General features: G+C 37.5%; 1 protein-coding gene across 1 annotated transcript in view; it reads right to left on the bottom strand.

The window, feature by feature from the left end:
• LOC137612302 (collagen alpha-1(XI) chain-like) overlaps positions 1 to 16,890 on the bottom strand; it is a 74,745-nt gene that overhangs the window by 47,267 nt on the left and 10,588 nt on the right. The window contains exons 5-11 of the mRNA XM_068340766.1: positions 8,572 to 8,706; positions 5,224 to 5,313; positions 4,928 to 5,026; positions 3,207 to 3,512; positions 2,040 to 2,105; positions 1,083 to 1,124; positions 646 to 708 (exon numbers count right to left, since the gene is read on the bottom strand). Coding sequence (XP_068196867.1) covers positions 646 to 708; positions 1,083 to 1,124; positions 2,040 to 2,105; positions 3,207 to 3,512; positions 4,928 to 5,026; positions 5,224 to 5,313; positions 8,572 to 8,706 — 801 coding nt within the window. The remainder of the gene's footprint in view (positions 1 to 645; positions 709 to 1,082; positions 1,125 to 2,039; positions 2,106 to 3,206; positions 3,513 to 4,927; positions 5,027 to 5,223; positions 5,314 to 8,571; positions 8,707 to 16,890) is intronic.

The raw sequence follows: 16,890 nt of genomic DNA, 5'->3' as shown, positions 1-16,890 counted from the left end.
AAAATACTTTCTGATCACTTTGACTTTGTAGAACAATAAACCTTTTGTGTGGGGAAATGTCTGCTGTTCACACAGAAGGTGGAATGTTATGTTTATTGTTGGCAATTTAAGAGTTAACCTCAGGAGACAGAATATGTAGGTGTGTTACACGGCTGTTGAAAGAGGGGCGCGGTGAAATTGGGAAAAACAAGCTAAGATCCGACCTTTTGACAAGCACTTATTCTGTATCATCCAATCAATCAAATGAATGAGAGGAATCCCCCGGTGCTGGGAGGAAGTGTTTGAGAAAAGTCAGGCTTCTACATATTTCAAAAAAAAAAATCCTTGAACCTCACTTCACTGTTGTAGAATTGGAGAAGTGCTGTATCTCAAAACTGACTCCCATCATCCCACAAGTTAAGTAAGATGAATGACTAAGGTTAAAATAAGAAATCCAGAACCATTTGTCAGTTATAGTGTGAAAACATGTGTTCTGCTTGATGTACTAGTTGAATTAATGGGTTCAAATACGATGCGTTTTAATTGTGCATTAGAAATGTAAAACTGGTTATTAAATTTAAGTGTTCATGATAAACACAGAATAGATGATGAAGCCTTCCAGACACATCTGTAATAATCTTTGAAATAAAGCCAGGTCTGACTCACCCTCTCACCAGGATCTCCATGGGGACCTGGGGGACCTTGCAATCCTGGGGTACCAGGAAGACCCTGTGATTACACACACAAACAGACACACATATGCTTAAAATATATGTTTATACAAATCCAAAACTGCTGCTAACCAGCAGTACCTCAGATGAACTGGCCAAAGACAGAAGCATAGACATAGGTTCAAAAAGAATGAATCCCCAAAATGAGATCAGCCCCAATCCCCCTTTTTACACATGCACACACACACACACACACACACACGCACGCACGCACGCACACACACACACACACATACACACATTTTGCTTGTTTCTCCCAACTCAAGCTTCACTGGCAGGGGCTGATGCTCTTTCCATAAAGACATTTTTCCCTATTTAGCTGTTCTCCATCTGTGGAAGGCAGACAGGAGTGGGGGAGAATGTGATACTCACTGCTTGGCCTGGAGCTCCTTGGGGTCCTTCTATAAGCATTCCCTGAAAAAGGAAAAAGCAGATACAGTAGCATTATCAGGGCAGTGTGTAAATCAACAGGCAATGGAGAATGGGGGAAAATGAAAACAAGAGTTTGCTTTGGGTTTGAGGCTCAGACCATAAAATTAGCACTTCCTGAGCTATCTAACATTCAATTCTATATGCTGCATGTGTGGTTAGAGACTTGGATGCTTGTCTGTGGTGGCACACATGATATGTGAGGAGAGACGCTAACTGCAGCTGTAATTTTAGTGTTTATCTTTGGATAAATTGTATGGGATGGGTCTCCGAAAACTTAAACACACGCAGACAGTGTTGTGCAGACAGTGTTTTGTCTGAGATCATTAAACCAAATGTTTATGCCAAATCTATATAAAGGGAAAAAGATTCACGTTCATTACTGCTTTAATGAAATAATTTGGCCTTGTTTCCTTCAATGGAGACTGTAATAAAGAGAAACGACACTGATATGATCATTTAAGAAAAGACACTGACTCATCCTTTTGAAATTTAAGAGAACAGGTAATGGGAACATACATCTTATTTGTCAGAAAATATGCAAAGAATCTCATTCTTATAAATCATTAAATAATTCTGTTGGACACTCATAACAATGCTGTAAAAACTTGAAATAGATTTACAGACAGACAAAGAGACAGACAGAGAGACAGGGATAGATAGATAGATAATCTGTTAATATCTTCAAAGTACAATTCTTGTCATATTAACAAATTCCATCTTCAGAGTGAGAACTCATTCTTTGACATAGTTTTTTCTTCTCCATTTTTCTAATATATATTTATATTTTATAACTATGGATATTTTAATGGTCTTAATCCTGGTGGACAAAAGTCACTTAAACAAAGCGGGATTTTCATCTTCCTTCAGTGAAACATAGCAGTGAAGTTCTTTCCTCACCGGCTCAATGACGGCAGGTTCACCCTTCTCCCCTTTTTCTCCCAGGTAACTGTGACCTCCAGTAACCTAAAAAATAACACAGAGCATATGAGCTGTTCAGTTTCAGGCCAGACATTTATATGTGAAGGCAGTGCAACAATGATATCACAAAAACTGAAGAGCAGATGTCCTTCTGGGTCTGTACCTCCAATTTAATGTGGCCACTTCAGAAACAGCAAAACTGTGCAAAAACGCTCACCAAATGCTGAATCGTGTCTGTGTGGTTTAAAGGATTTAAGTGGCACTTAATGTGACAAGAATCTTTACCGGTGGAAAAAAAAGATACCATAATAATCCTTTTGCAAGACACTATAGTTTGGACTTTGGTCTCCTATTTATGAAGCTTCCTTAAGGCTGGGAACTGCAGAAAGGCTCCAGCTGTGCACAAATGTAGAGGTTGTTACCTGACACTATCCACACAATGACTTCAAACAAGAGGAATTCACAAACCTCCAACTTCTTGTGGGTCCATAACCCATTAGATTGTACATATAGTCAGAAATGGAAAATATTTCTAGGAAAGTCATTGAGTGGGGTTGTGGTGTCTTGAAATTGTAGAGTGTAGTTCACTAATGGAGTAGTTCAGATTAACCCAATGTAGACGGCTCTCAAGCCAACAGAGACTGAGATACTTCCTGCCTATAAGAATCTGTATATATTGAGGCAAGCATGGAGACTGGAAACAAGCCACAATAGGCACTGGCTCTGGAGATATTTCTGTCTGGCTCATTCTATTGGTCTAGATGGATTTGATGAAAAAAAACATTTGCAAAGATTCTGTTTGGTATCAGGTTAACAGATTAAGATTGGGATAACCAAGATGTAGCATATCTTAAATAAATAGCAAAGGTCACCATGGCAAAGTGGTCGTGTCTGTACTGACAGCTGGGCTGACATCTGTTTATCTGCGGGGGGACTTGGAAAGACAAGATGTGCGTTTGTGCTGGTTGGTATATTTGTGTTTCATGCACGTGAAGAATGCTTCATATAAAACCTGACACCTTTAAAAACAGAAAACAAAAATGGCACCAAAAACAAACCATCAAACTAATGCTACCAGCATCTCACAATGTTTCCACATTCCTGACCGCCATCTCCATCCCCACCATACCCCAACCCAGCACTTACACTGCTCTCTCTGAAGTCAGTCTCCGCTGGGACACCAGGACCAAATTCATCTTCATACGTTTCAGATGTCGTCTTGGTGTCAGTGGTTCCATAATCACCATAATCACCATAATCGTATGGCTTCTCTACAAACTCTTTATTGTCGTATTCCTTCAGGTCGTATTCCTTAAACTCGTACACATCAGTGCCAGGATCTGTCTTTTCTTCTGTGTCCACTGGGGCAGCAGTTTCAACAGCAGCGGTGGGTTCTAATCCGACCTGTTCCACACCAGTGATGTAATCATCGACTATTTCGCCATCATAGTTCTGGATCAATCCAGATGACACAAAAAGGGAGCAGAGGTGGGAGGGAACATGAGGATGTTGTTAGTAAGATGACATATTATTTATATTTTAATTCACAGTCAATACACTGAAATGCTCCAAATTTTTTAAATTATGTTTGATCCAAAAAAATGTATTTGTTTTGATCGCAAAATTTAAAATATGAATAGAAATATAAATAGAAAAACAAAATCAATACATTTTAAGAAGAAAAATATATTTTAAAAATAGTTGAAAGATTTTGCACACATTTTTTTTTTTCAGTTATCCTTTTCTATATATGCTTGCAAAAGCTAACAAAGTGATTCAGAGTGATTTGGTAAGATCATTAGGTATAGAATGTTTTACAAGAGTGTCCCCTTATTTTAAGAATTCAAAGAATTAAGTACAGTCCTGGAGATTTACATTCAAAGGACGAAGAACCCTCAAGTTTTACGTCAGCAATCTGTTTTGCTTTATTGTTGCTTTTTGATCATCCTCTGAGCGTCTTATTTCAAATAAATATGATGCTGGCTGAAGCCACCTACCGGTGCGTCACAAAGCAAGCTTCAGAGAATTGTCAGGGAACATGGCAGCATTGTTAAAGCAACACCCAAATGTTTCTCATTATGTCAAGTTTTATGTGATGGTTTAACACAAATTAAGACAGGAACTGCCAAATTCAGGATATGGCAGAAACAAAGGGGATGTGCCTGTCTGCTGATTTTCCTGTGGTTATGGTTCATTCATTGACCTTATCCAACCTCATTGTTAATCCGGACTGTGTTCAGGGACAGTTTCTTTTTGTTCGAAAAAGTTTTAACTTCCAAACTAGATTAAAAATGTCCTGTTTGTGAGGCCCAAGTATTTTTAAAGACTCAGACAGAATATGTGTTCATATTAACTGGAATGTAAAATAGAAAAAAATGATGGTCTAGATTTGAAATATGTAGCTGTGGTCTAAACATTTGTAATTTCACCAAAAACAAAAAGCGTTTGTGGACCACATAGTCCAGAAACTTTGTCTGATCCTCCTTTTTATTACATCCAAACCACAAGAACTAGGAACAGTTGTGGTGCTTACAACTAAGTGTTGAGGAATCTTTTGTGACACAAGCGTGAGATGATTGATCCAGATGTTAGGTGGATGTTAATTGAGGAACCACATGAACCCCTAAAGCACTGGAACCATTTGTTCTGAAAATGACTCAAAACACTGACATTTTAATTCCATTTCAGATTGTAACCAGATAGCTATCTACAACTGTTAACATTATAAATATTCTTTGTTGGAATATAATTTTGTAATTATTTCAAGGAAGTAACCATATGCTTTGTATTTTCTTGATTAATATCTGACTGTTAAAATGAATTAAGTCCTGATATTTGTTGAACAATATAGAATTCTAAAACGTTACCTGTCCTTGTTCTTCAGTCTCAGTGGGAGTTTCAGGCTGACTTCCATCCACTGTGGTGTAGTCATACTCACCCGTGTAGTAGTCTTCACCCACATTTGTCTAAGAAATGGTTAGAGCATAAAAAAATTTTAACACTACAACCTATTTTTCCTTTTCACAACACTATGAACATGAAAAATAAGTGACATGAGAACCATATCTCTAAAGTAGCTTAAAAAAGGCATTCCTGTGAGAGGAACTGGGGAAGAAAGAGCATTAAGAGAGATGATTGTGTAACAATATATGCCAGTTGTTACCTCCGTCTTGGCTCCTTCAGTTGGAGGAGTGTCAGTAGTTAACTCTCCTTCACTGTAGTCATAGAACTCACCATATTCATAGTTAGTGTACTAGAAAGGAAAAAGGATGGGGGGGTGGGGGTCAATTAATTGATACAATCATATAAATAAGGCAGCAGCTTGTCTGTAAGACAAACTCTGTATTATTTACATGGCATATAGTAAAACATCATGCTGTTTTTAAAAAAAACAAAAAACATCCATTTAGGAAAACAGAACTTCCTGCTAATAGAAAACAGCAGCGATCATGCATCCCTTCTATCAAAGCTTCATCAATTTTTACACGGGCCTGTGAAAGGTTCATGTTTGCTGCACACGGCAATTAAGATCGTTTACTTTTAACAAGATATTGGAGGGTTAATGAGATGCCATTAACAACTTATCTTCCTCTAACACTTAATTGCCTCAGCAGACAATGGCCCAGGGGTTTCATTAATGGCTCCTTTAAAAAAAGCATCCTGAAGATAGCCTGACGAATCGCATGTTGGAAAACAACAGGGAACACATAATACAGTAGCTGTTGGTGCAGCATTAAACAGATCTCTATGGCTGCAACATGTCTTGCCTCTCTAGTTTCTAAACAGAACCTTTCTTTTGGATCTCCACAATGTGGTCTGTTTGGTGTTATGTTCTAGTTTATTTACATTTGATAATCAGTTCAACCTGACCCACCGGAGAGGAAACATTGCAGTAAAAGCTTCTCAAAAGATTTTTGTTTTCTCTTCCTCACCTCCAGTCTCAATGCTAAGCTCGACTAATGTTTTTATGACTCCAGCACCAGCAATAACCCTGACATGAGAGGAATAAAAGTCTAACACTAACCTTGACGCTAACTTGAACCCTTACGTTGCTCATTTGCCCATAAAATTTCAGTTCTATTAACACTGTCAAAGACAGGGAAGGTAAACTGAGTTAACAGACCAGCCCCTGAAATACAGTATTCTATCACTGTAGGGATTAATATCACACCCTGGACAACTGCTAAAATCATAAAAATAATAAAATATCCATGAGCTGCTGCAATGCTGGCCTGGCTGCATTTATTGGTCCAGAGAGAGAGGTCGCATAAGAGTGAAGATGTTGCCAAATGAAGAAGGTGCTGACTGAGTGCAGGGAAGGAGAGGGTCAGATAGAAAGACAGATACACACAGAGAACAAAAGAGGGATTTATTTAGATTTATAGTGTTGAAGAGTTTGGCTGAGCTGGACTTCACCACAGACTTGGATGAAAGGTTTAAATATTTAAGTCTGCACATTGCAAAAATGTTCCTCATCGATCTCCCATCACTTCCTTTTACTAACCCAGGCTTTGTATTATTGTTATTATCATTGTAATTATTATTATTACTATTATCATCAGCATTATTTAGTCATAGTAAACAAGGACACAGCAATTGCGAAAATAGTTTCATTTGTAAATTGTAAGCTGCCTCATTAAGATCTGGGAACTTAATATGTAGTTAATAACTTTCTTATTAATAGTCTTATTGAGGTCTGCAAGTTTGACACAAAATATATGCAGTCTGTTTGTCCACTGAAAAAGTAAAAGATGAAGCATCCGACATCCAGCAGATTTTTTTTCAGTAAACTATACAATAAAACTAAATAAAAAATCTCAATTGCAATCATTAAAAAATAATAAACATAACTTGTACTTAAAATGGTATGTATGCTGCTATGTGTTTAAGTCCCACTATGGACATGCTTTTAGCCAAGCTACAAATGTTGGGAAGGATGTTTGCAACAGAACAAAGTCTGTTTCCATGTCCGTAGCCATGCCCTGTGAACTGAGGTTTGGTTTAAAAACTACTTACCAATAGAAAATTTCATTTTATATTTTACTTTTACCTCTTGGAGAGGAAAAACAAAAAGCAACTACATTTTGACAATACTGCTATGTCCATCTGAAGTAATATTTGTTCAATTCCACTGGACAAAATCACTTCTGTGAAATACTGAACTGGAATGTAGAAAGTAATTCCTGTTAAAACTGCACAGGAACTGAAAATTAATAAACCAGATTTACAATGTTCTTGCCTCCAAACTGCTCCCTGCAGTCTTTGTAGAATTGAAAAGCTCCTTTTCTTGGCGCTGAAGATTACCTTGATGATGAAGGAATATTTTCCAGAACATGGCAACCACTGCACAGCCAATATTTTCAAAATGAGAACAGCTTCTGATTTTTTTTTTTTTTTCATGAACCAGGGATCTTCAGTCCACTTTTCCAGGTAGTGGAAATCTAGCTAGGGAAAAATGCTTAAATTTCCCTGGGAGTCTGGGCAGAGCCTGCAGAACTCGTTAGTGATATAAATCACAGGGCCACTGCAAAGTCCTCTCAGACTTTGTGGCAGGGAAAATTTTCCAATGTGAGCTCATCAGTTATTTAGTGAAATACTGAAGGAAAATATCATTCAAATAGCTTAAACTAGCAAAATAACAAAAGAAGAAAAACAAAAAGAAAAGAAAGGGATGAAAAGGGAAATGAGCATATAACATAAAGCAATATTTCAAAAAAGAGATTTATGTATTTCTGGCTGGGTAAAAATTCACTTGTTTGATAAAGGTTTTAGTTTGTTTTCACAGAAAATCCTGATGCTATTAAACACTGCTAAGCTTCACCTATAATGTGTGTTGACTCCTGCAGTTCCTCCATGTTGTAGACAGGGCTTAAACTACTCAGCTACCAGATCCTTTGGTTATTTTCCATCATCGCAACTCGAACAGTAAGAGAGAGTGGAAGCCAGGTAGATACCCTCCTTTATATAATTTGAGACAAACACAAATCTCAAAGGGCCTGCTGATGCCTCAGTTGAAATGGTATAACGCAAAATCTGGTGCGACTTGATGTTCAGATCATCAGGCCTTTGTAACTACCTTTTATCATGTGGCAATCTTAGCCTAGCTTGCTAGCTTTAATATAATCCAACAGCTCCCTCAAGTTAAATTGGTATAGAGGCACTACAGAACACAGCCAGTGTTGTCTGTGCAGGAAAATCATGTTACAGTGTTTCTGAGTACTAGAAGGATATTGTGTTCTAGCAACAACCTGAAAGATGACAGGATGTCACCTCATTTTCCATCAAATGTATTTCCATCCAGTACTACTATTACTACTCCCAAATCTTTCCAAATTCGTCCCTTGCTTCAACCCCCCCGCACTCCCCCACCTCAGCCGTCTTTAAAAACCCTACCTTCCCCTCCTCTGTCTTGGCTCTCACTTCCTTCTACCTTCCACCTACAAAACTACTCCTCACGCCCAGCTTCTACCCATCTTACACAGCATTTTCTCCCCTGCCTCCAGTTACCTACCTCTTCTTCTGGTTCTGGTTCTTGTGCCTGGGGAGTATCATGGTGGTTGGGGGTTTCACAGTCAGGGCTGTAGTGTTCACAGTAGTCATAGGCTGCCCTGGGGTCTGCAACTATCAGCAGCTGTTGGATATCACCCTGTAAGAAGACAAAAAGAGGAAGACAACATTTAACCAGCAGTCACCACTGAATTTACTGGATATAGTCTTCAGGGTATTTTGCTGATTGTCTTTTTATGAATATAAAATTGGGGAGACTGCTAGATGAGTTACTCAACTATAGATTAAAGTGATGGCTGCCAGTTTTATTTATTTCATATCAGATTCAGAGAAATGTTCCCAGTTTGGATACAAAGAAGAATTCGCTACTGTCACTACCAAGAAGAGGCCAGCCAGAGGTAAGAGCAAGAGTTGGCAGTTGATAAAGAACAACATGTTATCACAAATGGAAACCAAGCAAAGCACAACAGTCACTCAATTCAACCAGCCTTAATCAATCCAGAGTGGATGATATAGTCATCTGAATGAAGTATAAGGTTTCTGGAACACATTATTGTGAGCACATGATCTTTTGGATGATTCGCTTGAGTTTCACATCCTTTCAAGCCGTGTGAATACGTCAAGTGCATATCGTGTAACTATGTATGGACAGAAAAACAACTTCTATTTCTTGAACCTTGACGCCCAGACAACTCCAGAGACTATTCTCATCATAAATTTCACAGTGTCTTTCATGATTATATAGAAACCAAATGTTAGTATGGAAGAATGCATCCGTTTCACCTCGCTTGATTGCTCAGCTTTGCACAAATATGGTGATGATAAAACATTAAAATAAAACAAGATGGCAGAATGTTGTACAGTACCAGAGGCAGTGGACTCTTGACTACTAATTAAATACAAGTGTAGGGAATAAATCATGGCTTTTGGGGGGAGTCTGCATGCTTTTGAACTGTCCTATTATACAGACCCCTCACATCGCCAATAGGGATAGCAATTCTTCTGACAGAGCAACGGAGGTCTGCACTTATGAGTCTGCCTGTTTTTCATGAGCATTTTGGAAAAGGAAATTAGATCCCCGCTCCCAACCCTTCCATTAGCCAAAGGCTCTTTTTCCATGATCCTCTGCTAAAGAATTTCTAAACCAGGAACTGCGTTCACCACCAAGGTAGAGATATCCATACAGCTCTGACATATGGATACTTCAACTGACCATTTGAGAGAAATAACCAGAATATGAAATCATTCAAAATCAAGTGAATGTAGAATAAGTGCTCTATAAATGTGAAAGAAGGCCACAATCACCAAGAGATATACATGCAAATTACATTAAAAGGAAGGAGCCAACACCTGAACAAGTTTAGGCCTCTGAAAGACATTAAATATTCACCACCCCTCATATCATCCATAAATTGCTTTTTAAATATGAAACAAAAAAGCTTTAACAAAAACCAGAATATTTACACATGTTCATGTCTCACACAGAGACTGATGCCATGAGACTGTCAAGGATTCAGTCAGCTTACTCTCATTAACTGTTGTGAAAGTAATGCTATAATCAGTCAATTTTGCAGACTCGGTCAGATATGAGCACAATGCATCCTAGAAACATGGGCAATTTAAAAATATTACTGCATTCCTTTAACATCTGGGTCTAAAGGCATGGTTGATGATTTCAACATTGATTTAGATCAGAATAATAAGGATTTTGCAATCATTTTTTTTCCTGTCCCAGATAAAATCTTGACGTTTTATCCTGGTGTTTTAAATAAAATTTAAAAAAGGCAGATACAATATGAATCTGATCAAGAGCACACATTTGATTTGCAATCTTTGCATAAGACTGACGCACAGCAAGTAATGCTATGTTCCATCATGCTTTTATACTCAGTCTAGAATAAATTTAAAGGTTATTTATATTCACTTCATTATCAAGATCAGAATGGCACCACCAGACAGACGAGGTGGGAAAAGTAAGGAAGCACAATGTGTTCTCTTTTCCATGTTTATATACCATAACAAACAGGGTGAAATTCATAGGGGAATAAGAAACTGAGATGGCTTTGTGAAGAGATATTATGTCTGTGTGTCATATTTATTTTATTATTATTAATTTATCACACCCATTTGTCCCCAGTGACGAACAGCTGGTCTTGAGTCAATTCATTCCAGAGGGAGAAGAGAACATGAATAGATATTAGGACTGACTATGTCACAACATGGTCAATGACAAAAAAAAAACATTTCATAAATCTAAACCACATTTTATTGTAGTTTTTCAGACCAATAAATCACAAGAAAAATTGTTCTGTTCGAGATATGAGTGGCTCAGCAATCACTACCAAAAAAATCAAGATCTAGCACCAAAATATTAAGAATATATAAATAGCAAATGAAGTACAAATCATGTGTGCTGTCAACATTTAGTGTTGACCGGGACAGACAACCAAGCATGCACACACTCACATCTACGGGCAATTTGGAACAGCCAATTAACCTGAGGCGCATGTTTTTGGAGGTGCAGAATTTAGAGACAATAAAAAATTGGTGTTTTCTGTGTTGAAAGTATTCTGAAAACATATTGTGAAAAACATATTATGAGATATATAAAACATATCAAAGTCACTATATTAACCATACATTTATGTACGATCAACCCCTCCTGTGGGACAAAGATCATCTTGAATTTTAGCGTAATCTATCTAACATAATCCCCTCTTCATACTTTTAAATACTTAAAAATACCATTGGGGCTGGATTGTGGTTAGGACTGCATCAGAATCACATTTTATGGTTTTGAAATACCCTACTCTGAAGTCTGAATACAATCTGTAATTTGAACACAGACTAAATCTTTGACATACTCAACCCATGATCTTTGATTTAAATGCAGCCTAGGGCTCAGCTAAAAAAAAAAAAAAAAAGGGGGGGGGGGGTGTTAAAATGTGACAAAATTACACTCTTTTTTCAAACAGTAAAAACAGAGCTCTGAATGTTTCAACCCTCATGCATGACAGGTATGCAGCGTGGAATACATCCAGAAAAATTACAATAAGAAGAGTTGATATCGTGAAAATGAAAGATTACTTTAAAATCAAACTGAAAAGTTTCTACCCACTCCTTCACAGCCACAGCCATCAAGTTAAAATAACAGTAACCTCACAAAAAATGTGCGACCAAAGATTGTCAGATCAATCTTAACACTTCCAAAAAAATCTAGGTAGGGAGAGTGAGAACAGTTCTTGATCCATGCATAAATTTAATGCCTGACTACGGTCAACAGATCAAGCTGTGGTTATAATGTCTGGCAGCTTCCAGACATGGATGTGTGCAGTTGAATGTGGAGAAAGGCGTTTCTGCAGAAGACTCACTTATTCACCCTGCACCTCTTGAACCCTCTCCTACAGCAACAATGACAATGACAAGCAGAAAGTCCCAGATTTATACCGGTTCTGCTGCTGCAAGCACACATTTCCTTTTAATAATTGAATGCAAATGGATCCTAACCAAAAGCCAGAAACAGTTTAAATCTCTGTTCGCTTCCTCTTGTCCATGTAGATGGCGAGTCCTTCAGATATGCCTTTATAGGATCATTTGATCCAACATATTCATTTTACTGTTAAGTTTTGCTCATGTGTATATTTAAATGTCGATTAAGTGTCAGTTCAGAAACATTATTCCATGAGATTGCACATGAATGTTTTTCATCTCATTCATCTTCAACATCAAATTCTTAGTGTTTTTGTTGATGTCTGTCTGCAATGTGCTGAAAGTGTCTCATACATCTGTTGAGGTGAGATTTTAAAATCCAGGAAGGATCTCCTGAGTGTCGGCAGAGGCACTTTGGAGCAAATTTTCTGTCAACCTAAAATTTAATCAATCAATTACTGGACCTGTGCAATTTTTTGGAGCCATGTCAGTTGCTATTGCTCTCTCTTCATCTGGAAGGAGAAAACTGAAGTGGATTGGAGACAGTAATCAAAGACAACCCTACTTCTCCGCCACAGGCAATCCATTTTAAATGACTGTTTTTTAATTAGATATAAAGACACCACTCATCTTCCTCAAGCACTCATTTCACATCTGACTTCAAGCTAAGAAATCTAAAACAGGAGACAGACAACAATGAATTCTATCTTGGTGAGCTTGTTGTCTGTTTGGGGAATGCATTAAACACTCAGCCAACACCAGCAATGAACTCAAGTCACTTCAGGACAAGTAAATGCAAGACCAAGGAACAAAAGAAGACTTTACGAAAACTTAGCACAGCTGCGGGAGTTGTTTACATGAAAACAGTTCTTAAATATAACAGTAAAGTTTTGTCACGGTTTGGCCTGAAATTTTAAGCTTTTCAAAACTGTTCATAGAGTACAAAATGCCACCATTCTTGCTACTAGATAAAATGGAAAATGAAACTCAGTTTTCGCAAGACTAGTATGTTAATAGCCTGATAAGCATTCGTAGACAGAAGGCTAAAGACAGAGCAATATCAACAGTGGGACATCGTGAACAACGCCTGTCTTGATATGTTTGAGGTTCCCACACTGCAGACTTAAATGATCCTCCAGTGTTGAAATGCCCCATCATTATTGTGATGGATCTTTTTGCGATCATTTTATTATTTACAGAAGGTTAAACAAAGTCATACTTGCCAGAATCATAACGAAAGTTTTCAAAATCAAAAACGTATCCCCAGAGACTAAGAAATTAAGAGAGAGGTGTGTTCATACGATAAATAGATCTTGATATAAATACTACAGCATCTTCCATCCTTCACATGGATCAGTGTCTTTGATGATTGTTTGCACAGTGTGTGTGCTGGCAAATGTGAATATATTTCTGAATGTCCTGAGTTCCTGAACGTCATTATGAGGGATAGAGGTTTATATTGATGTGCAGTGTGTGTGTGTGTGTGTGTGTGTGTGTGTGTGTGTGTGTGTGTGTGTGTCTGCACGCACTGGCTTGGGTGTGTGGATGGTTAGGAGGTGAGTACACATTACATCATTCATAAACAGCAAAGCACATGAATGACCTCAAAAATCAGATACAAGTTTGATTAGATACAGATCAGAGATGGCAGGACACACAGGGGTTTTCCCATGTTGTATTTGCTGGATATAATTTGTAGACATAAACAAAGCGGCAGTTTGTGTTTAACTCCACAGAATTTAGAGCATATTTAAATTAGAAACTTTATCAACATTAGAGTGTCATTCCAGAGAGATACAACTTAATCTTCAAAGTATGACATTGAAACACACTGTCCTAACTTGGTGAATTAATGTGGTCATTACTGCTTGTCATGACATTTGGAAGAAACATTTTCTAAATACTATGGAAGACAGACACCCAGGTAAATCAAGAAAATCCCATTTTGAAGTTCTCCTGCAAATTATGCAAGAATACAAATACACCATTTTTTTTGTCAAATTCCTGGTGAAAGTGTGAGCATCTAATGAGGTATCTGAGAGGTTTTTCATCTGCGTTCAGGCCCAGCAGATCTTTGTCTACAGGTGGAGGAAATTAATGCACCTGGAACACACACTGGAAAATATGTCTGAAGCTTCTGCTGCTTCAAAACATTAATGCATACATGCAGAGGATGAAGAAGGAAAGGATGGTCACGGACTAGATATTTATGTGGTCAATATTATCTTTATAGACTTACAGTACTGCTGCAAGAGAGGATTTATTTTTGCAAATTATATACATAGATGTTCTCAGGTTTATGTGGAAAGTTAAAATAAGTGAAATGAAAGTAATTATAGTACTGACACTGTTCATACTCTGTCATACTCTGTCTGTACACCCCAATGTCTGTCTTTACCCACAGCTTGAAGAAAAATTAAGACTAGAATGAACCAGGAATTATCTTCACACTAGTATGTGTGAAGCAGCACCCATGAAAAAAAATCTATCTGACCATAACTGTATCTTCTTACAACAGATAATATCAGAAATTAGTAACTAACATGGCAAAAAATGTTTATTCAAATAACACATACTGTGTCTTTGAAAAGGCTTAAACACGAGATGATCCACAGATCACGACATAAAATCATCTCCTTGGACCTGCTTTCTATCAGCGAGACAGTTGAACTAACCTTTAATGGCGTCATCGTGACCTTCCTGTCACACTGGTCCTCTGCAGGCATCATCAGTAAAAAGTGGCGATGTAGACCACGGGTGCAAATACATTTCCATGCCATACAGGTCAATGACATTCAGTTTACTGACTGAAGACCCTCTGAGTCACTTGTACAAATGTAAATGAATTATTATATTCCTTTCAGAAAATCATAACTTACACAATTGTGACAAATACTGGAGGTGAAGAGAAACTGAAGCAGATGAGAACCAGTCATCTACTCTTCCTGCCAATTCCACCATAAACAATGATTTAATTTAGGGCCTCATGCCCATCAGAGTATCGTTACAATCCTCTGGTAAAGGCCATCCTGCTTGAGGAGCAGTATTTTGGAATAATCAACTATGAAGCAATGACATATAAACAAACTATTTTGAACACTTTTTGTCTTGCTTTTCCTCAAAGTCACATGCATACTTGCATGCATGCACGCAAGTATACAATAGGCACTTAAGTACACACTTGAAGATAGTGAATTTAACAGAGGAAATTGTTTGTATTGAAAAATTAGAGGATTCAAATATCATTTGACTTTTATTTGAAAGCATATGCAACAGAAGAAAGGTGGAAATGTCTTTTGGAGACCCCGTCATTGAGAACATCTTTAAAACAGCTGTGCAGCCTAAGCCGGGACCAAGCACACACTGATCATATTTTCCACTAGACTTCATTTTGCACTCTGCTTCCAGTTTTGACACCTCTTTATGCAATCAACTGCAGTGATGTAGCCATGTGCTCACAGTTCAAAGAATATTTACCGACAGCATTCACAGGTAACCTCAGTAATTAAACTGCAAAATGGCTCCAAAATTGTGAAGGTCAGACAAGGTATGCCAACATTTGTTAATCTGTTGGCTCCAATTTATTTTCTGAGGGCTGTAAATCTGTAATTCAGTGGAAAACCTAAAATTGTACAATCTGCTTTTTGAAGAATATTTTTAAGACACTTTAAGCATGGTGACGTTTATTTTTAGGTTAGGGTCATAGGAGGTTATTTTTTAATGTTGTGGTGAGAATTTGTCCATGACTGCAGTGTGATCCACTGTCAAAAACTTTAGGATTTATCACCCAGGCATCATGACTAACACCGTTACCATTAGATAAATGATGGGATTGTCATTACACCACCTACAGTATCACAATAACCTAAACTGTCTTTTCAGTAAAATCTTGACCTTTTTTTTAGTCTTGTAATCGTCTTACAACAGGGCATCTTATCTTGACACTTACAAAATGAAGCTAGATAGGAATCCTAACAATGAACAATGACATCTTGGAATAAACCCATAATTTAAAATGCATATTCATAAAATGTAGTATTTGAATCTGTACTCGGTAACCTTGCAGTGGAGAAGTTTCATATTTTCAAAATAGATATCATAGCCAGCATTGTTCCAAGTTTCCATTGCCTCCAAGGTAAACTGACCGTAGAATACCTTCAACAGCTGCAGAGAGTTTAACACCACAATCACACCGAATCGCGTGACCCTCATCTACTTAACAAACTTGTTTTTATTTATAGAACAATCTCACAATTATCCATGGAAATTCACATGGAAATAGTTACATTTGAAGAAGTGGCTGCATTTCTAGTAGTGCCACAGCAGCATTACTATTGTGTAAAACACTGATTAAATCCACTTTACAATGTGCAATGATTCTAAATTTTTTGGAAGAATCACTTTCTCTTCAAGTTTTCTTAAAGAAAACCCACCTAATTATGATTATACTCTGTAATCAAACACCATTTATCATGATATACTGTATGTTGAAACAATAGCACTCACAAAACCAAGATAACAGTTATAAATCAGCACTGAAATAGAAATGGCTTTGTGAAAGTGGTAGGGTTTATTTGTTTTCTTGACTCAACTCTTAATCACCTCACAATGCCAACTGTAATCACTGAGGCTTTCATTCAAAAACTAAATTTCAAAAGTTGCACTCCTGGTGCTTGCTAAGTTGGGTCCACATGTCAAAAAAACAAGGCCATGCATTGTGTTTAGCCTCTTACTATGGCCTAAAGTTGTCTGTACATTTATTCTCAATATTTGATGTTGTGATCTGTTTGCTAAAACCTGAGAAGAGAAGATCAGGCTCTTTTTCACTGAGACGTCACCTTTGAAGGATCAACTTTATAAGCGTTACACAAGTAGATATCAAAAAGGTATTGTT

The sequence above is a fragment of the Antennarius striatus genome, chromosome 18 (genome assembly GCF_040054535.1).
Source record: "Antennarius striatus isolate MH-2024 chromosome 18, ASM4005453v1, whole genome shotgun sequence".
In the NCBI taxonomy this organism is placed as follows: Eukaryota; Metazoa; Chordata; class Actinopteri; order Lophiiformes; family Antennariidae; genus Antennarius; species Antennarius striatus.
This window is presented reverse-complemented; position numbering and strand designations above follow the sequence as displayed.